Here is a 27,583-nt window from a genome sequence, read left to right as displayed (position 1 = left end):
AAACTTCTAAAAGGCTATTTGAAAGAGGTTATGATAATATACTACTGCATCTGAGAGAAGGCATAGTGCTTGTCCAATAAAACATTGATGGTATACAAAGGGATTATGCTATTGGTTCAGGGGATAAAACTTAAGGGTTGCTTGTTATTTGAGATTTGCAATGGTTTGGATTGACATAAAGTCCTTGTTGATTAATGGGTAGCTAATTTCTTATGCCTATCTCAGAACTTCTGCTCCAGAATCTCTGGGGATGGGCCATCTTGGGGTGCATCTGTGTTTTACCAGACTTTCCAGATGGATTCTTGTGTATACATTGAATTTTGTAAATTATTTCCCCAACCTAGTGATTCTAAATCTTGGATGCACATTGGAATCACTTGGGGAGATAAAGAAGGCAATAAAGAACAACAACAAAAAAATATAAAAAACAAACCCAAAAAACAAACAAACTAAAACCTGGTTGCTATCTCCAGATATTCTGAGTTTATCAGTCTAGGGTAGAGCGTAGGCATCGGTAGGCTCATTGTTTTTTTGTTCCCAGATGGCTTTAATGTGCCATGAGGGCTGGGAGCTTGGGGTAAGCCATAGCCTCAGGGACGGTGCCTGTCTGTGCCCTACATGTGTAAGCATGTAAGAGCATGTGCAGGTGTATCTCTTGGGCTGACTCCAACCCTCGGAGACATTTATGGTCAGTTGGTACCTGGGATCAGTCCAGGACATGGAGTGGTTCCCTTCAAATGCCTCTGTCTGGACATCAGATTGGCATGGCAGCCTCTGCTGTGTAGGGAGAAGTTTCCTGAGAGCCCCAAGAATACTGTGGCCTCTGCTGTCTGTCTCTGGGTCAGAAAATCCTGTCTGAAGGAGCAGAAGGCAGCAGCTATGGCCAGAACCAGCAGTTCTGGGACCGGCCCTGATTATCAAGTGGTAGGTGATCTCCCTTAGGGCAGCAGCACTTAATGTGGCAGGTGCTACAGAGCCACAAACTTGACACTCAGCATTGGCCTCTGCGTATCAGTGAAATAGCCAACAGAGCCCTCCTCCCTTCCCCACCATGGATACAGGTAGCATACATGGCTGGTAGGTACACACAGGGATACCTGTCTTCTCTCCATCAAGAGCTTTTTGCCTCCTGGGCCCCAGGTTAGGAAGATGCTCTTCTCCAAATACACAGTTCCTGTTCAGAGATGATCAATTTATTTCCTATCTTTTATTAATCAAAGACACATGTAGCTGTTAAGCAAGGCTTCTGACTTTCAGTAGAGGAGACTTTTTCCACTCCGAGTCTTCTAGAAATCTAACCCATAATCAAGAAATTGGGCCCCTTCATTGATCTGTATGTGTCCTTCTTGCTGGGCCTTTTGGGAATAGTTTGAAGGCTGGGGAATACTACCCAGGTCTTACCTCCTGTCCTGTGTCCCTCTCACTCTCACTTCTGCCCCAATTTTGTCTTTCTGTGTCATCTTCAGTAAGTCTCTGAACCTTCCTGATGGAATGAATGACTTGGCCTCATTCTGTCCCCTGGGAGATGACATAGATGAACTCACCAGCTTGTGGGGTTTAAATCATTTTTTATTGAGCCACTGACCCTTCCTTTAAAGAGTTTATATACTATATCTAGTATATAAATGGACTAAATCATAGCTGCTGTGGGAAAGGGGGAGAGGGGGACTTCAGACCTCCCACACCCCCAATCATGGTCCACCCTCCCCTAGGGGTCCCACAAAAGCCATTGTCCTACCTATTTTCAGTGGTGAGCACCTTTTCTCCTTCTGTGGGGGATGTCTATATCAAGATCTTGGGACAGTTGGGTTAGATGGCATTTATACTTTGAAAAAGTATATTCCAAATGCTCATTGCTTTTATTTGTTTTCACTTTGGATATTTAATTATTTTATTTCAAATTTCAAGTAGTTTGAAAGGAGGGTTGGGATTTTAATGCTTATGAAAAGGGGGCATTGATTTATAAAAGGTTGCAATCCATTGACCTAGATCAGTGTTTTTCACAATGTGGGTCCCAACCCATTAGTAGGTCATGGAATCAATTTCGTAGGTCATGACCAGCATTCCTTCTTGATAGAATATCATAGAATAAAATAGAACATGACAGAACTAGTCACACATGGTAAGGCTACAGACAGTTTTATGAACTGTGGTTTCCCTTATGTATATCTGCCTGTGTGTCCTAGCGTGACATGACAAATGGTTCTCACTGTGAGTTAGGATCAGGAGAGACCAAGAGCTCGTCTGGATGGATGTGCTCTGCGGTTCTTTCAGCCTCTGACTTGACCTCACATCTATTTGGGAACCTTCTGACCACTGGGCTCTGTGGTGAGCTGGTGACCATGCAGGGAGATGAGGGCTCAGGAAGGCAGGGCTGCTGGGCAGGGCGCACCCCTCCCCCTGGGAGAGCCCAGCACCAGGCACACGGGCAGCTGTAACATTCCTCCTACCGGGCCCTGGCAGAGGTGAGGAGATAACATGGGACTGACCTTGCCCAAGTCCATGGTCCAGGGAGCTAACCATGGTATATCTTGTACAAGGAGAGAGACATGGGTATGTGAGGGGTCTAGAGGCCTCCCCTTGATTACTCCCTGCTCAGTCTCATGCTCTGGGATGCCTTGGTTTCTGTGATTGCCAACATGTCATGGCCGCTGGGTTATGACTCTCAGGAGTAGAGGGCAGCCTGGAGGGTCAGACTCCAAGCTGTAGGAATCTTTGGTGTTTCCCTACAGACTAACTGCCCTGTAGGGTGGGAATCTTTATTTCCTTGACCTGGTCTTCACAGTGTGACCAGCCTGGCAGGAGAAGTTGCTACCTGTTCACCCAACTCCCCAGCCAAGGGGTGATCCGTCTGTATGCAGAGGCCCTCACATTATGGCACTAGGCTGCACTATGCAATGTGACTTTCCTGATTTTTCTTCCTCCCCTGACCTTAGCAGGACTGGGGTAGAGAGCCAGGAGCAGAGACAGACATTTCTTAGGGATCCCAAAACCCTTCATCCTAGGGTCCCAGGGGACTCTGGGTCCCCTCCTTCCTTTTAGGGAGGATATAGGAGCCTTGTGTTCTCAGTTACCCTGTGAAGCAGACACTGGTGGGGAAGACACAGAAGTGATAAGCAGCCACCTCAACAACTCCCCCCACCACTACTTCTGTTTACAATTTTATCCCTAACACTCATCAGGGTATCTGACCCGTAACAATAGTAGCAATTGCCAATGATTATGTAGCACATAGAATGCAGGAGATTTTGTTATTAATTTACTCAGTCCTCATAATAGCCCCACAAAGAGGCAGATATTATGATTGTCCCTGACTTTCTACATTAGGCAGCTGAGGTGCAGAGAGGTTAAGTGATTTGCATGAGGTCACACAGCTCGTAAGTGGGGAAACTACGTTCCAGACTCTGGCAGTGTGGCTCAGGATTCTTGTACTTCACCTAGCTAGGCTAGGTTGTCTCTCTGCACAGCTGCATCTTGATACATAATTAGTTGAATAAGTGAATTAGCTTTCATTCATAACTCCAAATGCATAGTTTAATTTTCGCCTCTCTGTGGGTACTCAGAAAAGGTAGGGTAAGCTAATGTATCTTTTCCAGTGTGTTAGTACCTGCCAGGGAGCTTCTGTTTGAGTCACCCACCCAGAAGAAAGGGCATTAGAACTAAGGGCATTTCTTTTCTGAAGAGAAGGACATACTCATGAGCCCATGAGAGGCTGTGCATCTGAGTGCCCTCTCTGGTCACCCACCAACCTCGAGGCATGGCACTGAGGTGGAACTTCAGGGCCATACAGTCTCTGAGCAGAATTCTCATCCTCAGATCCGAGCCTGGGAGACTTGGGTCTTCCAGGAAGGCTGGCTTGCCCCCTCATGATCCTTTCTGGGGCATAGGAACGAGCTTTATCTTGCATTTTGAAAATCCCTCAGTAGGGCAAACACTCCTGATTATGAAGTGCCCTGAAGAGATTTCAGACCCTGTGGGTCATCCTGAGACTCACTGAAGTGGCCTTGTCTGACCTTGTGCATGAGGTGTGAGTGTGGATGCTATCCAAAGCCATGGCTGACAGAACCAAATAAGCATGGGACCCCTATTCCCTGTGCCCTGGACATGTTGAGTTTCTTTGTCCAGAGTCTTTGCTTATTTGGTCTGGCTGAATGCCGAGCTCACCTCTTTCCTTTGCCTCTTGCGCCCATACAGCACAACTGGGTTGATAAATTAAGTATTTGCCAGATGGAAAGGACTAATTTTTCCCGCTATCAGAATCATAGACTGTTTTTTTTTTTTTTTGCACACATTCCACTGGACACATGCTGCATTCATAATACAGAGCATTGAGACATCATAAAGGTTTCATATCTTTCATGTGATAAATATTTTTACCGTCATGCTCGAGAAATGGATTTTGTTTGAAAATGGCCTGTTTCCTTTGATGGCTTCTTTGACATGGATTCAAAGCCTTTCTGGGTCCTGCAGGAGCTGGGGTTTGGGAGGGCTGACATGTTAACTTTTTCGAAGGACAAATCCACTTCTCTTCATTGAAATACAGGCACAGCCGCCAGGGCTGGCAGATTTATGGCTGAGGATGGTAACAAAAAGATGTCCGGCGAGCCAACAGCTGCTAGGAGTGATGGGGCACACAGCCCGGGGACCTCCGAAGCCCGGGCACCCAGGAGCCTGTGAGCAGACCGAGCCCCACAACGCCCTAGCTTCTCAGATCCCTCTCCACTGTAAATTGCAATTAAGGATTCAGATGGAGGCTATTTAACCAGAGTGGAGCCCCATAATATTTCTTCTGGAAAGTTTGTTTTTACAAGTGTTCTCTTGTCTTTGAAATGACATATTTTTAATGGTCTTGCTACATGTGGTGAGCGGCCCCTTAGGACTAGAGGAATCTGTTTTCAGGATAGGCCTTGTGGGCTGCTGTGACCTTCTGTGACTCTGTGTGTGTGTGTGTGTGTGTGTGTGTGCGCCCACATGTGAGGATACAGCCAGTGATAACTGAGCAAACCAGGAACACTGTCCTCCTCTGGGAGCCTGGTTTAATAATCCCTGGATCTTGTGATTAATATCCTCTCCCTCCACACCTGCAGAGCACCTCTTAGCTTTTTGCTCGCCTGACATATGGGTTCCAGGTGCTTCTGTAGGTCTGGATCCAGGCACCAGCGTTGGTGAGGGGTCTCTGTAGGGGGGTTCACTGGTTTGCCCAAGCGTCAGGCTGTAGGCCTTGGCTGCCTCCAAGGTGCTGGAAATACTTGGTTGTCCAGCAAGTTGCCTTTTCCCGGAGCTATTTGGCAGAATCCTCATGGGTGTTAGAGGGAGCACTGAGCAGGGAATGAGGGCATTAAGGGGTTTTGCCTCCTTTTCCAGTCTAAGAATCAGCTGCTGCCTCTCATTGTGACCTTGGGCAAGTCATTTAACCTCTCTGGACTTGATTTATAAGACAAAAGAGTTGAACTAGAGGTAGAAGTGTTCCCTTGACCATTCTAAGTGGAAGCTTCCAGTCCCTGTGTGAGCTAAAATCTGCCACCTGAAGCACCCTAGAATTTTAAGACTCGAGATCATCTTGTCCCACCCCCCTCGCATTTGCCCAGGAGAAAGCTGAGGTCTAAAGAGAAGGGGGCGGGGCTTGCCCATTCACGGAGGGCATGAGCCACAGAACCAGACCATAAGAAAGCCTGGGATTCCAGTCACCTCTACAGCCCGGTTCTTAGAGAACCGTGGCCCATCCCCCCCCAACCAGCAGCCTCAGCATCCCCTGGGAATCTGTTAGGAATGTACATTTTCAGGTTCTACCCCACACAAACCTGCTGCTTTAGAAAGTCCTAGGGTGGGGGTCCCGTGATGATCTTGTGGTTTAACAAGCCCTGTGGATGTTTCTGATGCTCACTAACATTTGTGAGCCACTGCATTCCAGCACATGGCCTGCTGGTCTAAGACCAGAAGAAAGACTGCAAGCCTGCAGGCTTCTGTGGAGAGTCTGAGACTGGAGAGAAAAGAGTAGAGTAATATTATGGAGGGAGGTATGTGCACTCTTCCCGGCTTCCTTCCCACTGCAGGTTCCCCAAGGCAAGGACCTCTGTGCGACCCATCCCAGAACCTAGGAGGCACAGCTATGCAGGCATCCAGCTGGTTGGGCTGATCCGGGCCGTCCTAGCACAAAGAGCCCCATTTCCTCCCTGCCGAGCCCAGCTATTCCCATTGCTACAGGAGAAGCATGCCACTTTAACATCATCAGGGTCAGCCAGCTAGTTCATTCCAAGAAATTGATGTGTGGAAACACTGTGTTTTATGTGTGAACAGTGAGGTGTATATTTAGAAGTCCGGGTGCTCGGCTCCAGGCTGTCAACTCTCAGGGAAAAAAAAATGATGGTATGTGCTTCAGAGTTCATTATATCTCCTAGGCAGAATCCTAGGTTTAAAGGGTTGTTTTAAAGTAGCACATAATGGCACCTATAAATCCTGGTTCCTAAGATACACACATTTGTCACTCCTTAAAGTGAGTTTTTCACATGTGCTTTATATGGTTGGCTTGGAGCATAAAGACTCGGACCTTTAATGGAAGCTTTCATTCTGCATAATTTCTAATCATGTCCACTTCCATTTCCATGAGTGTGTGTGCACATGCTGAGCTCCGGCTGCCCCTACCTGCCTGGCCCTCTCAGTGGTGAGCTCAGCCACACCTAGGCCCAGACCCCAGCCTGTGCAGGACGGGCAGGACAGGGCACTAGAGAAGGTGTGGGATCTGTCTGGCTGTGGGAGGCCGTCATACAGTATCTGGAATGGCCTCCCAGAGTCAGACGAATTCCCGTTCCTTGCCTGACACGTCAGACCAGAGAGAAATAATGGTGCTTCTCCCTAGACCGCCCCCAGATCATTCTGTAGTTCTTTGCTAGGACTTGCCATCTTCCTGAATCCTAGCCCACTTGTCTGGGCTGCCTTCTCCAGCCATTGCCAGCCCCTCCCAACACATGGGGTCTGATTTCTCTATCCCCAGCTTTGCCCAGCGTCCAGTTTGCAGGGACTTGAACATCCCAGACCATAGCTGCCTTCTGTCTTTCCCAGCCGGGGCTGAATTAGGCCTCACTCAGCCCCAGCCAGGTGGGCTAGGGTTGTGACCCATGAGGCAGATACCAGGGGCTCAGAGGAGCTAGAGAGGTGTATCAAAGCCAGCTTCCTGGAGGCAGAGGCTCTTGGCCAGCAGACAGAGCCTAGCTGACACCACCCAGCTTACTAGGTGCTAGGCACTGTTCTGAGTGCTTGACACAGATTTATTCCTACTTTCCTCACTACAACTGTATGAAGCAGTATTGTTATCCTCATTTCCAAGTGAGGAAACAGAGGCTCAGAGCAGTTAAGGCCCATCCATCCAGTAGATGGGGCAGCCAGGAGCCATGGTGGCTTTGCTACCACTACCCCAGGGTTTGGCAAACTGCAGTCCACAGGCCAAATCTGACCTGCTGCCTGCTTTTATAAACAGTTTTCTTGGAACACAGCTACACCCACTCATTTACGTGGTGCCCAGTGCTGCTTTCTCCCTGCAACAGCAGAGTTGAGTGGTGGAGACTGAGACCACCTGACCTGCAAGCCTAAACTATTTATTGCTGGTCCTTTACAGAAAAAAGTTTGTCAACCCCTGCTTTACATCATATTGCCATCCAGGACTCCCATGAAATTGAAAGCAGATTATTCTGTGCATGTGTCAGTGTGTATTTTCTGGGGAGTGGTCACAGTCTTCATCAGATTCTCAGATGAGAACCACCCCCTCCACACACACACAAACACAATAGACCTGCAACTTTAGGGGGGTTTGAAAGGCAGAATTTGGGGGTAGCCAAATGCCAATTCCTAGTCCAAAGCACAGCAGTGGGAGGCAAGGCCAGTGATCAGGAGCCAGTTGGAAACCAGGATAGTTCAATCAGAGCCAGCGGAGAAGAGACAGAGGCAGAATGGTGATTGCCTCAGTACCTGCCTTGTGCTGTCTGGGGCTGTCCTTTGTTGTTCATTAGCTGGTGTATGAGGGAGGCAGGGCCATGCTGGCTTCAAGGTCAGGGATGACGCCCCTGCACAGCTCATGGCCACCGGCTACCCTCATGTGCACCTGCTCCTTTGGAGAACCTGGCTGTCAGTCCTGCCCTGAGAGCACCTGTCATATCCCTGCATGCAGTCTCACTGGAATGTCAGGGGTGAGAGAGCGCTGCGCTGAGGTCAGCGCTAGCACGTGGTTGGTGCTCAACAAATGTTAGTTGTCATTCCTTTGCCTCCCGACAACCCTGAGGGCAAAGTATCGGAATCTCCTTTCTATTGATGGCAAAACCCACAATGATGGAGCTCTTATTGGGGTAAGCAGAATAACGACCATCCCCCCTCCAAAAGGTGTGCACGTGACAATCTCTGGAATCTGTGAATCTGTTACCTTACATGGCAGTGGGGAATTGAGGTTGCAGATGGAATTGAGGTTGTTAATAAGCTGACTTCAAAATAGGGAGAGCATCCTACATTATCCAAGTGGGTCCAGTGTCATCTCAGAGTCCGTAGAAGTAGAAAGGGGATCAGAAGAGAAAGTCAGGGTGACGCCGTGTGAAAAGGACTGAAGCCACTCATGTTGGCAATGGCCATCAAGTAAGAGGGCCTTGGGCCAAGGAATACAGGCAGCCACTAGAAGCTGGAAAGGATTCAAAGATTCAAGGATCCAGGGAAATGGATTCTCCTTTAGAACATTCAGAAAGGAAAGCAGCCTTGTCAACACCCTGATTTTATCTTAGAGAAAAATCTGTGATCATTTGTTATAGCAGCACTAGCAAACTAATCCGGAATGCAGTTCCTTAGACCACTCAGCCATCCTGACAACAGGAAATGAATCCGCTTACCAGGCATTTGAAGGTTTGCTAAACACTTTACTGACCTTCACCGCCACACTTAATCTTTACAGTGAGCTAGAGGTAGATAACATTATCCCCATTAGACAGATGAGCAAGCTCAGGCTCAGAAAGGTTCAAGAGCTGGACGGAGGTCACCCAGGTAGTCAAGGGCAGAGCTGAGTCCAGAGCCCCTACAGGAAGCCACCCTTGCAGACAGGCCTTGGCCCTGCCTTGTAATGAGGCATTCTGTAGAAGTCTCTCTTTCCCCACAACACCCGTTGGGTGTCAGAGGAAGCTCTCCCAGATTTGCCTTTGCCACGATGAATAAAGTCATTGTGCAGAGGATTTTAATGGTGTCAGACTTGAGACTGTCAGGGCTCCTTTCTTTTGATTAACTCCAAGCTTTTTCTTGTCAGATTCCACTTCTTTCTCTTAGCAGTTCTGAGGATCCCTGGGAGAGAAAGCCTAATCGTGAGGGCTGCTGGCAAAAGACCTTTAGCTCATGTTCTAATGCACCTCCAGAAGCACGGAAGAGGGGAAATACCGTATGCAGAATACTTTATTTCCTTATTACTAGGACTCTTAGCATATCAAAGGGTGTTTTAAAAATTCTGAGAATTTTCCCTTGGGAGCCCAAGAAGAGGCACACTGTCTTGGCATTTCAAGGATAAGAAAAGCACCACGCTGATGGGCTTAAAGTTCTCCTTTTTCTCCCAAACAAAACCCAAACACTGGGTCCATCTTACAGGAGAGAAAGGGGACCCACAGTGTAGCAGATTTGTCCAGTGTGGGAGTTGAGGGTCGGCTGAGGCCTCCTGCCTCTACTTCCCACAAGCTCTCTGTGCTTCCCTGTGGCTGGGACTGGGCACAGAGGCTGGCTTTGAACCTCAGAGCTGGGTGTTGGAAGGGGAGGGAGGGGAGACAAGTATCCCGGGCTGTGGAGACAGCACAGGGTGTCAGGGTTAAATCCCTCCCTGTGTGGTGAAGCGAATCCGACCTCAGCAGTAGTACCCGGATGGCGGGCCTTGATGGAAACAGCCTGAGCTGCTCTGGCGAGGCCCAAGCACGAGGCTCGTTAGTAGGAATAATGGTGACTTCTCACCAGTGGGAAGCCAGCAGGCAGGAGTTTCCTGAAAGCCAACAAGGGAAGTGCACATTTCTGGATATCCAGTTGCCCTTTTCTTTTTAGCCCCAAATAAAACATGCAGCAACGCATCTCAAGAGTAAAAGAAAATCTTTCTAAAAATCATTGAATTGTACATTTGAGGTGGGTGAATTTTGTGTTCTATAAATTACCCCCCAGTAAAGATGTGAAAAAAATGAGTCAATGGAGTGGAAGAAAAGGAAATATCCTTTAAGAATTCTTATCTGGGATAGTGAGCAATGCCCCCTCCATTATTTAATGCTTAGCCTTCATGCTTCCAAAAGCTGACTTCACTGTGATTCTACATAGCAGCTTGACAGGCTGTCCCCATTTCACAGGAGAAGGGGATGGGGCTCGAGGGGCCAGGCTGACGGTCTTGTCCGAGAGAGTGAATAACAGCCCCAGGACTGGGGAGAAGGGGGCCCCAGAACATACCGGGAGGAGGACCAGGAGACAGGTCCATCTGGGTCTGTCCCCTGGAGAGACCTTATACACAGGTTCTGGTGCCCACCGCAGGCAGTCACCTGGGACCCGGGCTTGCCTGTCTGTCCCACTTCCCGCTGCCTCCTCATCACTGCATTCTGGATCGTATCACCAAACACCCCAAGCTTTGGCTTTGAGCCTGGCCTGAGGGCGGAAACAGAAATAGCAGTGGCTATAGGACTGGCTGCGCAGAAGCAAAGGCCCCCTCCTTACACACCCTCAAAGCCTTCTGAACTCTGCCTGAAATAGGAATGAATGTATAGTAAAGTGAGTAAACCCACAAGAAACAAGAAGGCTCCCCTGCTTTCCTAGAGGTGCCCAAACTGAGGCACCAGAAGCAAAGCTGCCCCTTCCAAAGAGCACATGGCTGAACATGGGCCATGGGCCAGGGGTGCTAAGTGATGGGAGCTGAGTCCCGGGTGCCTCTCTCTGTCCGCTTGGCAGAGCTTGACCTGTACTGCCGCCCAGTCCTGAGGTGGGAGCCCCAAACCACTTTGGCCTCCAGCGGAAACTGTGCAGTGTGTCCCCTTCGATTGCTAGTTTAGGATTCATCCGAAAATCCGAGAGCCGAGATGGTCTTGGGTTCCTGCTCAGGGGGATGTCTGGGCCAGAGCCTCTCCTGCAGCTTCTCCAAATTGCTAGCGGCCCCTCACTAACGTGCACAGCAGGAGGCAGCTAAATGGCTCCGCTTCAGAAGATGGGGGTGGCCAGGAATGGGGGCCTGGAGAGGACAGGCAGTCAGAATCAGATGGGCTGGGCAGCATTACAATGTTTATTTCATGCCCAAACCCATTTTCTTGCCGCTCCATTGTGCGGAGCAAAAGCAGCGGGGCAGGCCCTCGTTTGGGCTGCTCACGGAAGCAGCCACTCTCGCACAGGTATCCTTCCTGTTTCCAGCATCAGGGGCTGCACGAGCCACGAGAGCCTTGGCAGAGTCTCCAGATGTGCCCTCGTGCCTGGCGGGTACACCCATGCACGACCCTCAGAGCTGCGGCTTTTGTTGCTTTAATTGCTCAAAGCCTCGCAAGCTGCTTTCCTGCCCCACTTCCCTCTTGTCTCTGTGAATTAGCATAGAGGCTGTCAGGACATGTATCTGTAATTCTCCGTTCTCATTAGTGGGCTGCACATGGGGCATATCTGAGACCATAAGGTGGCATTTCCCGATGCCCCAGGTGATCACTGGTAGAACTTTCTGGAAAACAGGTCATGCACAGCGAGAACTGGGCATTCACATGGAGAAACAGATGAGCTGAGTGAAAGGTCTCTGGAAACCCGTAATTCATATTCACAGGGGCCCCCTAGGAAGGGTTTGGAGCAAGTGATAGTCAAAACATACTCAACCAGCTAGGGCACAGGCACTAGCCATTTTGCATGAATGCTGGCCACAGTGTGGAGCAAGGTCCTGGGACTGCTGGCCAGACCAGGCATACACCTGTGGTTGCTGGCTGGTGGAGAGACCTGGAACATTCCAAGAAAAGAGCCAGGGCGGCAGGGTAGCAAGGCCACCTGGAGGGACTCTGGGCAGCAGCTTTTTACCAGCTCTGTGGAAGTATTTCAATAGTTTAATGCTGCAGTGGACCCGAGCAGACCAACTGAAAGTCTCCCGGGGCCTGAAGTTTCTACAATCTTCAAGCCATTGTGTCTCACTCCCAACATGGAGGTAGGCTAGGGATAGGTCTCTGGGCTGCAGTTTCCTCTTATCTATGATGGGGAGGGTAGGCCCTACATCACACAGCCTCTGTGATGGCCTGGCCTCACCACCTGGCAGGGGCAGGACAGTGGAACTGGGGTAAGGTGTACAGGGGCAAAGGGTTTGCGGTAGACACCCTAGATTGGCATGCGGTTTCCCTCTTCATCGGACCTCACATAATGCACTTTGCCCCTCGGCACAGTACCTCTGGTGATGGTTAGTATGTTGGGCTTTGGCATACGTGCTTGTAGGTTTATAAGCTATTTCCAAATGTTATGTATGGCCAATCCTGGCCTTTAAGACTTGCAGTTTCCTTTATGGTTCTTCCATACATCCTGCTGTCCCAGGCCTACTGAGGCCCCCAGCAGCTTGGTTTCTTCTTCTCCAGTTTCAGCTGTGGGTAGCCATCTGTCCAGAGGCCCTGAGCCCCACACTGTGCTCTCTCCCACTTCTACATCCTTGTTCCTGTTGGTCCTGCCCTTGGGGTTCCCTTCCCCAGAGAGAGCTTGTGAATCTCACTTGTTCTTCATGTCTAATTCAAGCATTGCCTCCTCTAGGAAGCCTTCCTTGCACACCCCCCTTCCGTCTTCAGTGACCCAGTGGCTGAGCACTGATCACATTCTCTATACGTCTGGCTTTTCCCTAGACTGGCTGCTGCATGGGGATAGGCACCAAGTCTGAGAAGTCTTTATATTTCCAATGCCCAGCAATAGGCCTGACGTAGCATAAACTTGCTTGGATATTTGTTGATTATCTGATAAGAAGAGTTAACTCCCTCTAGGGCAGAGCTGACAGTGACTCCCAAGGCCTGGCAATGAAAGAGGTGCAGCCTTTATCCCCTCGGGATCAAGCTGACTGACAGCAGTTCCCAGATGCTGGCCAAGGAGAGCATTCTTGGAATGAGCAGGATTGGTTGTTCCCTGGGCCCCAAGGTGGGGGGGAGGGTGGCCTACAAAGGGAAAGGCAGGTTCCTCTAAGAGATGTCAAGGAGGAGTAAGTCAGCCCTTTTCCTCAGTGTCAAAAATGTCATGCTTTACACAGACCCATCAAATGTGCCTTTTCTCTTCAAAAGGTGCAGGGATTAGTGACCTTGAGTTTGGTGGCAGGGATTTCTGTAGCAAGCACCTTAGAGACTGAGCCGGGGATGAGGTCAGGAGGAAGGCTGACAGCCACACGTCTACAGGAACTTTGGGGAAGGTTGGGGACACCTGACTTGACGCTCAGGCTCTCTGAAGCTCTTGCGGTTTGGGTCAGACACTCCCCGAAGGCATCTTAGGTTAGTTTCCTGAAGACTCGGTCTTACCACCTCATTGTCCTCTGCACCAGGGTTTCTGTGACTTTGGAGTCTTCATGTGGTCTTTCTGATTCTGAGCTCTTCCAGGTGAGAGCAGAAAGAGGAAGAGGCAAGAAACCGACACAGCTTTCCCTCCCTCCTTCCTTATTTCTCTACTCCCCATGTTTTTGGGGGCAAGTCCTCTGTGCACGGTCCTGTTGTGGATGCTTGGGAGAGATGTCAGGTAATTCCCTGATATAAGAGATTTACCAGAGTCCTGGGACAGGGATGAGGGCTGTCTACCAATGACCACATTCCTTGGAACTCCCCAAGAGGCTTCTAAGAGCATAATCTCAAATGGCTTTGCATAAGTGAGCTAGGTAGGAAGTTAACTGCACGCAAGTAGAATTTGCTTGCCCTTTACTGGTGTCACACTCCTGCGTGCTGACACAAGACTCCAGTCCCCTTTCAATCCCCTCTGAGGATTTGGGGAGTCCCTGGTGGATAGGGGGCTTACTGACTCCTCTTCTGACCTATTGCTACTGCCCCATTCATTCATTTTCCTGATATTCATTGAGCACCTGTTAGAACAGGCACTGTTCTAAGCACTGGGGGCTCCTCAGAGCAAGTCCCTGACTTCGTGGAGCTCACATTTGAGTCAGGAAAGACAAACAACTAGTAAGACAAATAGAAAAAGTCCTGTAGTGGGTGTGGAGGAAACACTGAGATTGAATGTTTAGAAAAGGCTTTGCTGAGAAAATGACTTCTGAGTAAAGACGGAAAGGAAGTGAGGGGGGGTTAGTCGTAAGGGTATAGAAGGAAGTGCAAGAGCAAAGGCCCTGAGGTGAGATATGCTGAGTGAGTCTTGCGAGGGGCCGAGGGGCTGGTGTGGCTGGACTAGAGAAGACAGGGGAGCAGTGGTAGGGGGTGAGCTCTGGAGGCTCTCAGGTTTTGATCCCAGGGAGCCTTGTAGGGCCTTGTTAGTGTTAGTTGGGACTCAGTCTTTCATGCCGAGGAGATAGTTGGCCATTGGAGGGTACTGCGCAGAGAGGGCGTATAGCATGGTAGTGTTTCCCCCAGCCTGTGGGTCTGCTCACGCCCTGTAGGGGGCCCCCCTCCTGCCCATGCCACAGAGCTCATAGTGCAGGAAGGTGGGAGAATGTCTCCCTGCCTCTGAGTTCCACGGGTGCCTATCGGGTCCTATGGGTGGCTGTCTGAGGAAATGGCCTATGTGTTTCCTGTCAGCCCCCTCTCCCTAGGACCCAGACAAGCACCAGCACTGGGCGAGGAATGAACTGGGATTACAGAGTTTGTGCTGTACTCAGAACCCTCTAAACTCTGGCTCTGCCATCAGGCTGAGTTCACTGTGCCCCACTGAGTCTCCGCCTTGAATGAGCTCCCCTTGGGGAGCTCTCAGCTGTCTGGATATATACTTCTTCTGAGTCACCCCTCAGTTGGTCAGGTGTGCCCAAGGAGGTCTAGACCCCAGTAGGAAATGTTATACTCCAGTATAGCCCAAGTCTGCTCCTAAGAGGAGCATTCTGGGCTGACAGACAGCCCTTGGTCTGGCCCATCACCAGATGTATCCAGATGCCCCTGGACCCTGGTCCTAGCCTGGGCACCTCCCTGAAGCCTCCTTGCCCGTCACAACACCATGTCAAAGATGGTCCTCCTTTTCTGAGGACCATGTAGGACTGTTTTCTTACTGGAGAGATAAAGGAGTTGGGTCTAGGACCAGTTAAGGGCAGGCCACTTGTCAGTGGACATGGAAACGCTTCATCTGGGGCCTAGACAGTAACTACATCTTTCAGAGCTGGGGACCTCAGGGCAGGGCCATTTATCTCCCCCATCTGAACTCAAGAGGTGTTGTCAGAAAAACACCCTAGTGGGGCCATGGGGCTTTGTGGTTCCTTACTAGCTAACCTTTATGGAGCTAACATTTATCATGTGCCAGGCACTGTGCTAAGCTCCTTACATGGGACATCTCATTGAGTATGCACACGTGTCCTATGAAAAGGTCACTGTTATGATCAATGACACTTTCTGGATGAGGAAACTAAGGTGCAGGTAAGCTAGTCTAGCTGGTAAATGGTAGATCTGGAGTGTCCCCAGGATTCTGACACTACTCTTTTTTTTTTTTTTTTAATTTGAGAGTGAGAGTGGGCATAAGTGGGGGAGACAGGTGGTGGGGGGGGGGAGACAGAGAAACAGAGAGAAAGACAGAGAGAGAGAGAGAGAGAGAGAATCTTAAATGGGCTCCACACTCAGCATGGAGCCCAATTTTTAGAGGCTCGATCCTACGATCCTGGGATCATGACCTGAGCTGAAATCAAGAGTCAGACATTCAACCGACTGAGCCACCCAGCAACCAGTACCCTTAACCAGTCTTTGGATGTCTGGTATAAGATGTAGAGCACACATTTTCTCGAGGGACAAGATAGTTGAGAATTTTCGACTTTTTAGGCCACATGGGCTCTGTTGCATGTACTCAACTCTGCCCTTGTAGCTCTAAAGCAGCCGTAGATAATATGTAAGCACATGGATGAGACTGTGTTCCAACAAAGCATTATTTACAGAATAGGTGGTGGGTCAGCTTTGGCCCTCAGACTGTAGTTTGTCATTCGTGATATAGAGGGAAGAAAGTGAGGTTTGGAGGGAGCCAGACCTTCTTCAATGCCCCTGACCAACTGGATGACCTTGGATTGGTCATTTCACCTTTTCATCTTTGGTTTCCTCATGTCGAACGAATAACTAACCCTACAGGCTACTGTTCAACAAACTTATTCTATCTTTTAAAAAGTTTTGGGGCGCCTGGGTGGCTCAGTCGGTTAAGCGGCCGACTTCGGCTCAGGCCATGATCTCACGGTCCGTGAGTTCAAGCCCCGTGTCGGGCTCTGTGCTGACAGCTCAGAGCCTGGAGCCTGTTTCAGATTCTGTGTCTCCCTCTCTCTGACCCTCCCCCATTCATGCTCTGTCTCTCTCTGTCTCAAAAATAAATAAACGTTAAAAAAAATATTTAAAAAGTTTCATTTATTTATATTTTGAGAGAGAGTGGTGGAAGGGCAGGGGGTGGGGCGGGGGGGTGGGAGTAGGCGGAGAGACTCCCAAGCAGACTCTGCACTGTCAGCTCAGAGCCCGATGCAAGGCTTGAACTCACAAACCATGAGATCATGACCCTAGCTGAAACTAAGAGTCAGTTGCTTAACCGACTGAGCCACTCAGGCACCTCAAGTAACTTATTTTAAAATGGTATATTGAGCCCCTCGCAAGAGCTGTGTACCATGCTGGGGGCGCAGCAGGGATTAAGACAGATGTCAGCCTGCCCTCGTGGAGGGCACACCCATGAGCAAGACAGAGATCACCTTGGGTAAAGACATGGACCAGCACGGTGCTTGGCTCTGGGCAGGAATTCAACGAAGAGGACTTCTTGCTGCTGCTGTGCCCCCCCGGCTTATCATTCGAGACCCACTGCTCTCCAGTTCGTTGTGGTTTATACCCATGCCGAGCAAAAAGACAGGGGCGTGTGGTGGAACCGAGGACTTTAATATGTTTATAATACATTTTTATGCAATGCAGGTCTAATTGTGAATCATAATTTTTTCATTAACTGATCTCATTTTACTTGGTAATATCCATTTAGGTATGTGAGAGCAGTAAAACTCCATTTCTTTTAAATATCATATGATTCAGTTGGCTCACTGATTTAGGTTTTTACTACCCCAACATTCCACACGAACGAGTCTTACATCTTTTTAGGGATGGCGAGGACCTTGACGATCGATCATGTAAACCCTGTGCTTCCCTTCACTTATGCCTCGTAGGGGAGAGCAAGTGGGCCCTGAGTTCTGGCATGGAACTTGCAGTGGCCACCACAAGTACTAAAAATGCTTGCCCTGTCACAGAAATGCACACGCAGTTCGTATTTTACTCCTTATTAGATCCTAATCTGCTTTGGGTACCTGAGTTTCCTTCCGTGTCTTGAAGGAAAATTGGCGTGCCACATTTGTCTTTGGAACGCATGTGTGTCCCGGCCCATTGCCACGTAGAAGGGGTATGGTGTAGCAGTTAGGACCACCGCCTGGAGAGACAGACTTCTCGGGATTGACCCTCCACTACTTCGCCTCCTTGTGAGTGAATCAGGGCAAGTTTCTCATCCTCCCCAGGCCTCACTTTCATTACCTGTGAAGTCGAAACAATAATAGTTCCCACCACGCAGGGTGCAATGCGTTGATGTGGCAAAAACGTTCACAGCAGAGCCTGACTCATGGAAAGCACTCAGTGGGGACTAGCCATGATGGTTATCCCAGGAGATTCATGTACCTCTGGTTTGGGGTATGTCTGTGCGTTCCCCCCAAGAGGCAGTGATAGTAAGAACTGTAGTCTGCAGCTCTGAGCTCCTTAACCTCGAAGACTCTGCATTCTTAGACCTTCACCTGTGCCCAGCCTGTGCCTTTAAGTTATCCGACATAGGTGTTTCATACACCTACTGACTTCATACAGATGGCTGAGGGGACATTGGCAAAAGTCCCAAGCCTGCCTGGATGGCTGAGGGATCATTAGTAAGTATCCCAAGCCTGCCTCTTCTGTCCCCAACCTACTTCTGCTTCCTTCTGGTCTCTGTCTCGTTTCCAGACTCCCAGCGCCATCTCTCACTTATATCATGTTTATGAACACGGAGGGCATCGTCCAGTGGGCTTGGCATCTCTGTCCAATTGCTCTGATATCTGACCTTGACTAAATGACCCTTAGAATAAATTCCCAAGTCTTGACCCACCAGCCTATGTCGTGGAAAGACCTACCTTTTGCCCCCATAAAAGAAAGATTTAAATGTCCTGCCAGGCTCCCCTTGCTATGTGTTACGCTGGTTACCAATTATTGTGTACTTTTTCTGAGACATATGCTAGCCGAAGTGCTGTATATACATTATTGTATGTAATCCTCTCAGATCCTGTGGGGGCGGACATGGGTAGATATTAGTATGCCTGCATTACAAATGGGGCAGTCGAGGTACAGAGACATTGAGTGTTTGCTTGAGGCCATGTAGCCAGTGAATGGTGCAGCGGGAATTTCTTTGAATCCATATTTGTGTGAATCCAAAGTTTCTGCTCTTATAGGTAATAATGTCCTCTTCATTTTCTTAGAAAGTTCCAGGGAAACCATGAGCTCTCCTCATCCTAGTGTGGGGGCTGCCCCTACAAAGTCTACCAGGGATCCAATGAGCAGTGCCAACAATGCATGGGTGACTGGGGATTTTTTGGGCTGTCCTCTGTGCCAGTGATTCCCTATTTGGTAGGCACAGGCTGGACGCAGCAGGAGGCAGTCTGGCTGGAGGTCCTTGGAGCCACGTGAATGGCGCTTGGTGGGGCCAGGCAACTCATATCAGACCAGACAGCGGACAGGGAGGTGGGCTGGCAAGAGCTGGAAAGGGGAGCAGAACCTCAGCTGGAGGGCCTGGGTGTGGGGCCAGCCCAGGACCGGCAGGGAGTGGGGGTGTAATCTTGGGTAAGAGAAGTGGAAACCCATTTTGAGGGCTAAGGCTAGAATCTCTGGTGGGGAGGCCGACTGGAAAGGAGGGAGTTCTGACTTGAAGCCATGGGGCATCTGGATCACATCCCTCAGCTTCTCGGTAGACCCTGTAGGATGTATTTCTGTATCCCTTGTGCCTAGTGGTTGTTGGATGAATGAATGGATGAATGGGTGGATAAATGAGTTTGGGGAAGCATGAAGATTACAGTCCGTCCTCCCCACAGCTCCCAAATATGGGGATAAGATTGTTGTATGCAAGGTGATGGTGAGGAAGGGAAAGGGGTTGTCATGGCATTTGCAGGGGTGCACTCTGACCCACTGTCTCCTTGTCCCTTCTTTCTCCAGAGGCTCCCGCCAAGCCTGAGGAGGCAGAGGCTGAGCCCTTCACAGACTCCTCTCTGTTTGCACACTGGGGCCAGGAGCTCAGCCCTGAAGGCCGGCGCATGGCCCTGAAGCAGTTCCAGTACTACGGCTACAACGCCTACCTCAGTGACCGTCTGCCCCTCGACCGGCCTCTGCCTGACCTCAGACCCAGTGGGTGAGCAGAGTCAGTGGCTGGGCCCTTTTTGACCTGCCTGTGGGGAGACGGGGTCACCACAGTGCTGGGGATAGAGTCAGGACAGGGCCTTGGGGCTCCTGGGTCCCTCTCCCGCAGGGTCTGTGCCCTCAGCCTCCATTGGCAACTCACTCTCCCCCTCCCTCAGCCTCAGTTTCTCCATCTGCTAAGCAGGGGAAGCTTCTTTCATGAAGCGTTGAGGATTAATAACCTAATTTGCTCCCTATGGGCTTTAGAATCATCCAGTATTCTTGTTAATAAGTCATTTTAACCCAATTAGTTGCATTTTTATGAACAATTATTTTTTTCCTATAAATTACTATTTTAAAGTCTATCCATCTTCCAGAGCTAACAAGTCATTATGCGCGACGCAGAAGTCTGTCTTGACTTCTCTCTTTGTCACAGAAGATGTTCCTTTAAGGTTCAGTTAGAGTTTTTATTACTCCTAATTATTAAAAGTGTGGGCACGTACCACAGCTGAGAAAATCTCATTAACTTTTGTGAGCTTCACCCCCCCCCATGCCTTCTTTTCCCCTCTTTCTCCTTATTTTTAAAATTTTCTTAAAGTTGCAAACCACAGTGAGCTTGTATCTGGGGTTTTTAGGAAAAATCTTGCTGCTGGGTTTGGAGGCTGTGTTTTTCTAGGGAGGAAAGTTCAGTTCAGTTCCACAGACATTTATTGAGCACCTACTGTGTACTGTATAATTGAGTATGGTTTTTCCCTGGCCCAAGGAGAACCTGATTGGGTTCTAGGGCTGAAAGAGCAGCTGAGGATCTACAAGGGGCTAGAAGAGTATATATTCACATAAAGGATAGTTACTGAGCACTTCTTATGTATCAGCATAGTCTAGGCCCAGGGATAGTGCAGTGAACAAAACAGACAGGAATCCTTGCCCTCACAGAGCTTGCATTTCTAGATGGGCAGGGACACATAATAAAACAGGGGTGCCTGGGTGGCTCTATGGGTTGAGCATCCAAGTCTTGATTTTGGCTCAGGTCATGATTTCATGGTTGTGGGATTGAGCCCCAGCATGGATCCTACTTGAGAGTCTCTACCTCTGCCCCTCTCCCCTGTTTGTTCATTCTCTCTCTCTCTCTCTCTCTCTCTCTCTCTCTCTCAAATAAAATAAAATAAAATAAAATAAAATAAAATAAAAATTTTTTAAAGTAAAATATGTACCATGTTAGATGGTAGCAAATGTCATGAAGAAATAGAAAGTTGAAGACAGAGATAGAGATTTCCTGGAATAGAAGGAGGTGTTGAGTTTTTAGTGAGGTGGAGAGAAAGACTTCACTAACAAGGTGACATGTGAGCAAACATCCAGAAGAGATGAGGAAGCAAGCCATGCGGATACCTGGGCAAAAACTTTCTAGGTAGAGCAAGTGCAAAGGTCCTGAGGTAGGAGAAGTGTGCTTGGCATGTTTGAAAAAGAAAAAAGAGGCCCATGTGGTTGGACCAGAGCAAGCATGAAGGCAGTAGTTGGAGATGAGGGCAGAGGGGCAACAGGAAGCAGATCAAGTAGGTTAGTGGTTCTCAAACTCGGCTACACATTCAACTCATAGGGAGCTTTAAATAATCTTGATGGGGCACCTGGGTGGCTCAGTTTTGGTTAAGCATCTGACTTTGGCTCAGGTCATGATCTTGTAGTTTGTGAGTTTGAGCCCCGCATCGGGCTCTGTGCTGACAGCTCAGAGCCTGGAGCCTGCTTCGGAATCTGTGTGTCCCCCTCTCTCTGTCCCTCCCATGCTCATGCTCTGTCTCTCTCTCTGACTCTCAATAATAAGTAAACGTTAAAATAACTAACTAACTAACTAACGAACTAAATAAATAAATAAATAATCTTGATGCCAGGGCCACACCCTAGACCAGTTAAAGAGTTTCCAGAAGTGACACTCTATCTGTATCGCTTAGAACTTTCATGTGATTCCAGTATACAGCCCAGGCTGAGAATTGCCAGGGAAGGGCTTTGCAGGCTGCTGCAAGGGGTGTACTTTTCACTCTGTGAGATGGGGATCCAAGGGCTTGAGCAGACTAGTAATATGCTCTGATTGTCATTTTTAAAGGCCCCTGTGGCTGCTGTGCTGAGAACAGACTGAAAGGGCCAGGGAGAAAGCAGGGAGTCCAGTTAGGATGCTTCTGCATAGGCAGGTGAGATGCGATGGTGGCTTGGACCATGATGGCAGTAGGCAGGTGTTGGGATGGGGTTGGATTCTGGGAATATCCTGAAGGTGATTTTATCTCCATGCCACAAGGTCTCAGCCCTCCGGGAGTGCTGCAGGCACCATGCCTGGGGCTGCGGAGAAGTAGGTCTGATGTGGGCAGAACCTAGACGCTCTGGAAGAAGAGTCCTCAAGAGGAGTCGGGGCCCCAGGACTTCTGCAGGGGCCTTGGCCTTGATCTTGGCAGCACAGGAGCTGCAGACTTTTTGCAGCCAGCTCTGGTGCAAAACTCAGGCCTAGCTCAATGCACGTTTGTTCCACGTTAGAAAGGAAATCAGAAGGAAGCTAAGGAAGGAAAGGGTAGATCTTACAGACTGCAACATGACCATAACAATTAACGGTATTTACATAGGGCTCCACTTGTTGAGAATGCCCTTCCCTGTTGGACCATGCCAACCTGAAGTGGATGGAGGTAGGGAAAGAACTGGCATATTCTTCCCATTCAGGGTTGAGGAAACTGAGGAACAGAAAGTGTAATGAGTCTTATGTCTGAGGTCACACAGTTGGATAAGTAGTTGAGCCGAAACTGTGTATCCAGATGCCTAATCCTGGTCTTTGATGGTAGCCCGCAGCTGTCTTGTTAAGAGCCAACCGATGCCGGAGCCCCTAACCCTTCATTGAGAGAGGTGCCCTGTTGCTGTTCCTTCCTATTTCCATGGGAGAGAAACAGGAAGTTGGGGATGGGGGGGATGGACAGAGGCCACATGGCCATCCCTTGCAAGCATGCTCTGGAAGAGGCACGTTTTGGGGGCCAGTCCAGCCTGGATTTCCGGACTTTGCTGAGAAAGGATCTTTGAAGGACTCCAGGTGGGCAGAATTCTGAGCCATTGGAAAGGAGCAATAGTCCCAACAGAAAGACCTTCCCTCTGTACAAAGCTACAGTTTATGGAGTTTCCACACCTCCCCTGTTGGGCACAGTGACTCTTTATAGAGGAAAAATGGAATCCCTGATAAAAGGTAGCGCTGAGCCTTCTGAGTGCGCCCCCAGCAGTCCTCTCTGCAGTGGCTTTAAGAATGCAGTTCCTCGGGGCGCCTGGGTGGCGCAGTCGGTTAAGCGTCCGACTTCAGCCAGGTCACGATCTCACGGTCCGTGAGTTCGAGCCCCGCGTCAGGCTCTGGGCTGATGGCTCAGAGCCTGGAGCCTGTTTCAGATTCTGTGTCTCCCTCTCTCTCTGTCCCTCCCCCGTTCATGCTCTGTCTCTCTCTGTCCCAAAAATAAAATAAACGTTGAAAAAAAAAAAAAAATTTAAAAAAAAAAAAAAAAAAAAAAAAAAAAGAATGCAGTTCCTCTTTATGCGTCTACTTGGAGGGGCTCAATCAGAGCCCGTGCCAGACACACGTCAAAGACCCAAGAACTGTCGGGGGACCACTCAAAACAAGGGTGTGCTTAGGTAAAAGTGCCCCTCTTTGTCTGTTAACTTCCCTAAAACCATTCCTGCCTTGTAACAAGGTCATCGCTTAGCTTATCCTGTTTAACTCCGTTTGGAAACATTTGTTTCACTGTCTTTACTATCATCCTATTTCAAATTACATTGGCAAACATTTATATAGCTTGAGCCATGTTTGCAGGGATGCGTCTGGCACTTTTATTTATGTTAACTGTTTGACTCCTCGCAGTAACCTGCTGGAGTGGGTACTTGTCCAGGAAGCACACGGTGTTCTTTGCTCTCCTGCTCACAATACTTCTGACACCAGATGTGTCGGGTTTTTCCATACCAGCTGATTCTGTGACACCAGCTGGAGGCCCTACAATTCCATCCCGTTCTGGCACTATCTACCTCCGGTAGTCAGTCCTACAGGTTATGGGCTCAGTCCCATGATGCTGCCCTCACTTCAGAGGCCAATCACAAGTGTCAGGTTATCACCTGTGCCTCTGAATGACTGGCTATAAAGTGAGGTTCCCATGACCCATCCTTGAATTCAGGAACTTGCCTGCAATTACACAGAACTCAGGGAAGTACTTACATGTAATGGTTGATTGTGAAGCATATAATACAGGATATGGATGAACTGTCTGATGAGGAGGGGGGGGGGCCTGGGTGGGGTCCTCGGCACAGGAGCTGGGGGGGTCCCCGGCACAGGAGCTTCTGTACCTGTGGGCTTGGGGTGCATCATCCTCCTGGAATGTGGATATGTTCACCAACCTGGAAGCTCTCTGAAACCCATACTTTATGAGGCTTCATCATGCAGGCATGATCGATTATTAACTCATTTTCCAGCACATCTTCTCTCTTCAGAGGATTGTGTGGGGAGGTTAGACTGAAAGTTTCAAACTTCTAATTATGGTTTGGTCTTTCTGGTGACCAGCTCTCATTCGGGGCCCATCAAGAGTCACCTCATTAGATCAAAAGATGCTCCTATTGACAAACCGTAAGAGACTCTTAAATACAGGGAACAAACTGAGGGTGGATGGAGGGGAGGGTGGGGATGAGGGGAAAATGGGTGATGGGCATTGAGGAGGGCACTTGTTGGGATAAGCACTGGGTGTTGTATGTAAGTGATGAACCACGGGAATGTACCCCAAAAACCAAGAGCACACTTTACAGACTGTATGTTAGCCAATTTGACAATAAATTACATTAAAAAAAAAAAAAAAGATGCTCTTATCACCCAGGAAACTCCAAGGGATTTAGGAGCTCTGTCAGATACTACTTTCAGTCAGGAAATGACAAAGTGTTTAGGATCTCCATGTCAGGAACTGGGCTCAAAGACCAAATATTAGCAGAAACCAGGGGTAGAGACCAATATATATATTTCTTATTATTTGACAGTATTATTATTAGTTTCCATTTTACCGAAGAGGAAACTGAGGCATGAAGAGATAAAATCTGCTCGTGGTCACTAGTGTTAGGGCTGGGGACTGAACCCAGGGTTTGTGTTTGTAACTGCCACCAGACTTACCGCCTTGAGGTGTCAACCTGTGACATTCTCTTGGGAGTGAGGACTGCTTTAAAGTATGTAGCACTGGGCTGATCAGTTCGTCTGAGTCAGGAAAGTCTTCTCTAAGTGTTGGAAAATCTGTTTTGGTGAGCATACAATCTATCATCAAGGTAGAGAACGATGCCGTTGTTACAGGTAATGTTGGGATTGGAGGTAGGGTGGGTGGGGCAGCGGCAGCATCTGGAGAGGAAGCACCATGCTAGGGACAGTCTCCAGAAGAATCAGGCCAGGTGGGTGTTGCTTCATTCTCAGTGCCTTTGTCCCCTCCTCCTGTTTGCCCGTGGGGACTTCTGCCCCTGGAGGTGTGCTTGGATTTCACACTCTGCTCTTTGTCCTTCCTCTTGGGTTTGCTCTTCTAAGTCCTAACCCTGACGTTATGCTTGGCTTCACTCCTGGACCAGAAAGTGGGTATTCCGAATCCTGCCCCACCCACTCTTCCATCATCTCTGACTGGTCCCTTATTTTGTCTCCTTTTTTGGTGCTGCAAGAGGTAATCTGACCCATTTTTCCATCTGGCTAAAAGGACCATACTATACTCAGTGCCTTATACACAGCAGAAGGAACAAAGTCCAGCCAGCGTGTTGCTAGGCTTTATTAATGTATTCATCCAACAAACGTTTATTGAGCTCCAAGTGTGTGCCAGGTACCCAGTAAAGCGTCAGACAGAAACCTCAAGGAGCTAACACTGTAGCAGGAATCCAGATGGAAGGTGGTAGGAGAGCAGGACAGGTGATCAGAAAGGTTGCTGACCATCTCCTGGCCTCCCTGAAGAGGAGTCATTCCTACACGTTTGTAGTAAGTCAGGGGCTGGACTTGATGGCCCACGGAAGCCCTGTTCTTCTGTGTAGCAGGGAGGCAGGACCCAGAGAAGCATCTGCAAGGAGCTTCCCTTTAGGATCTGTGACGGCCCTCCCCTGGAAAAGGAAGGGAATGGGAACCGGAAGTGTGGCAGTTTTGTTAGTCTCATCTGGGCAGAGGAAGGACGATTTTCCTCTGGGCTCCAGGACAGTTGGCTTCGAGGGAAATCGAAATACCATTCATTCTGTCTTCATTGTTGTAACAAGAGCAGAGTAGGCCCTTGGCCATCCAGGTAAGAAGACCCAGGAGAGACAGGGCCTTGGCATCCTCCTCTGGTGGTCCTCCTAGACCTCACCCCGTAAGGGTCCTTTGCCGGATCTGGGCAGGGCTATGCCTTCTTGCTTTCTGGGTTGGAGAGACACCCAGGCCCCAGGATTGAAGGGAAGAAAGGCTGCATCCCACCCAGGCTGGACTTTGCCCCATCCCTCACATCCCCAGAGGCAAGCTCCAAACATTCCTCTGGCTGTCTCTGTATGCTCCTGCCCCCCAGTGCTCACCCTCCTCCTCCTTGTCTGTAGGCCCTAAAATAACCTATGAGGGGCAAAAAGAGAGAAGGGAAAAAACAAGTCTTAATGGGGTGTGGACTACATAAGAATATGCATTTGTCAAAACTCATCAAGTTCACTTAAGATCTGTGAATTTTGCTGCATGTAGATGAAGTATCAATTTTTTGGAAAATGAGGGTATAAGAAAGAGCTCAGGGAAGTCTTTGCCTGAGGGCTGGAGGGGATGGAGGTGGCATTTTTGGGGAGCCACTGAGAAGATGGGTTGTGATTGTGGGGAAGGAGGATCATGGGGGTTGGAGCCACTCACCAGCTCAGGGCAGGAAAGTAAGGGCGGGCCCCCACCCCAGTGACAGCGGGTCGAGCAGGTGGCATATGGGAGCCCATAGTTCCAAAACGATAGGGGCACATCTCATCCTTTTATGCAGGCAGTGGTTGTTATTTCTGAACAGGAGCCAGGAAAGTGTAAGGGATGAGTACCTGATCTGGTGGGCATGTGGATGTGGGCAAGAGAGGGGGAGCTCTGGGTGAAAGGTTCAAGGCTTGAAGTTGCCATGGCAACCCTATGGCCTACCTCCAAGGTAGTTCAAGGCAGAGCCTCTAGCAGGTACTGCTTCTGGCCTCTTGCTGGTTGATTGCCAGAGACTCCTGAGTCTATCAGTGATGATGTCACCCTTCTCTCCAATGTCCCCCTAGGTCTTAGTCCCTCCCTCCCAGGAATAGTGTGGACTGACTTTTGGGTTGACTGGTGGGCTCAAGCTTGAGGCCAAAGCACGAGGGGATGATTAAAGGGAATTAAGACTATTTTCTGCAACCCCAGGAGGGAACAACTGGGACAGATAGGTGCATGGGTGCACACACACAGACACACACACACACACACAGACACACACACACACACACACACACATAGCCCTAGTCCTGACCTGGAGAGATCCTGTATGAACATCAAGTAGAAAGGATCAGGATGGGATTATAGCAGAGAGAGAATGCAGCATGGAGCCAGGGGGCTCAGTCCACCTAGGAGCAGTTAGCAAGGTGGCTGTGGGTGTTGCTGCTGTCACTGGGGTGTGGCCACAGGTTTGCATGTATGGATCAGAGGGCTGTAGGGTTCTCATGGAGCATGTGTGTCTCTAGACACACATCTGAGATCTCTGGACTTTGGGGGCCAGCAGGCCTGGCTTCATGGGTGTGTGGAGTAAACAGAATAATGGTCTCCCAAAGACACCCATGTCCTAATCCCTGGAACCATTGACTATAGTATAGCACGTGGCAATGGAGAATTAAGGTTGCAGATGGAATTAAGGTTGTTCTCAGCTGATTTTAAAATAAAGAGATTATCTTGGCTTATCTAGATGGGCCCAGTGTAATCACAGGGCACTCAAAGTGGAAGAGAGAGGCAGAAGAGTCAGAGCCAGGGGGGTGGCAGCGTGACAAGGACTCCACCAGCTGTTGCTGCCTTTGAAGATGGAAAAGAGCCATAAGCCAAGGCATGCAGTTAGCCTTTAGATACTGGAAAAGGCAGGAAAACAGAT

The 27,583-nt window shown here is 49.2% G+C and overlaps 1 protein-coding gene across 3 annotated transcripts in view; it reads left to right on the top strand.

Moving 5' to 3' along the window:
• Positions 1–27,583, top strand: part of GALNT18 (polypeptide N-acetylgalactosaminyltransferase 18) — a 351,823-nt gene that overhangs the window by 156,048 nt on the left and 168,192 nt on the right. For all 3 annotated transcript variants that reach the window (XM_058688252.1, XM_058688250.1, XM_058688253.1), the window contains exon 2: positions 19,317–19,509. In XM_058688252.1, the coding sequence (XP_058544235.1) occupies positions 19,317–19,509 (193 nt within the window). The remainder of the gene's footprint in view (positions 1–19,316; positions 19,510–27,583) is intronic.

This window comes from Neofelis nebulosa, chromosome 10 (genome assembly GCF_028018385.1).
Source record: "Neofelis nebulosa isolate mNeoNeb1 chromosome 10, mNeoNeb1.pri, whole genome shotgun sequence".
NCBI classification, from domain to species: Eukaryota; Metazoa; Chordata; class Mammalia; order Carnivora; family Felidae; genus Neofelis; species Neofelis nebulosa.
This window is presented reverse-complemented; position numbering and strand designations above follow the sequence as displayed.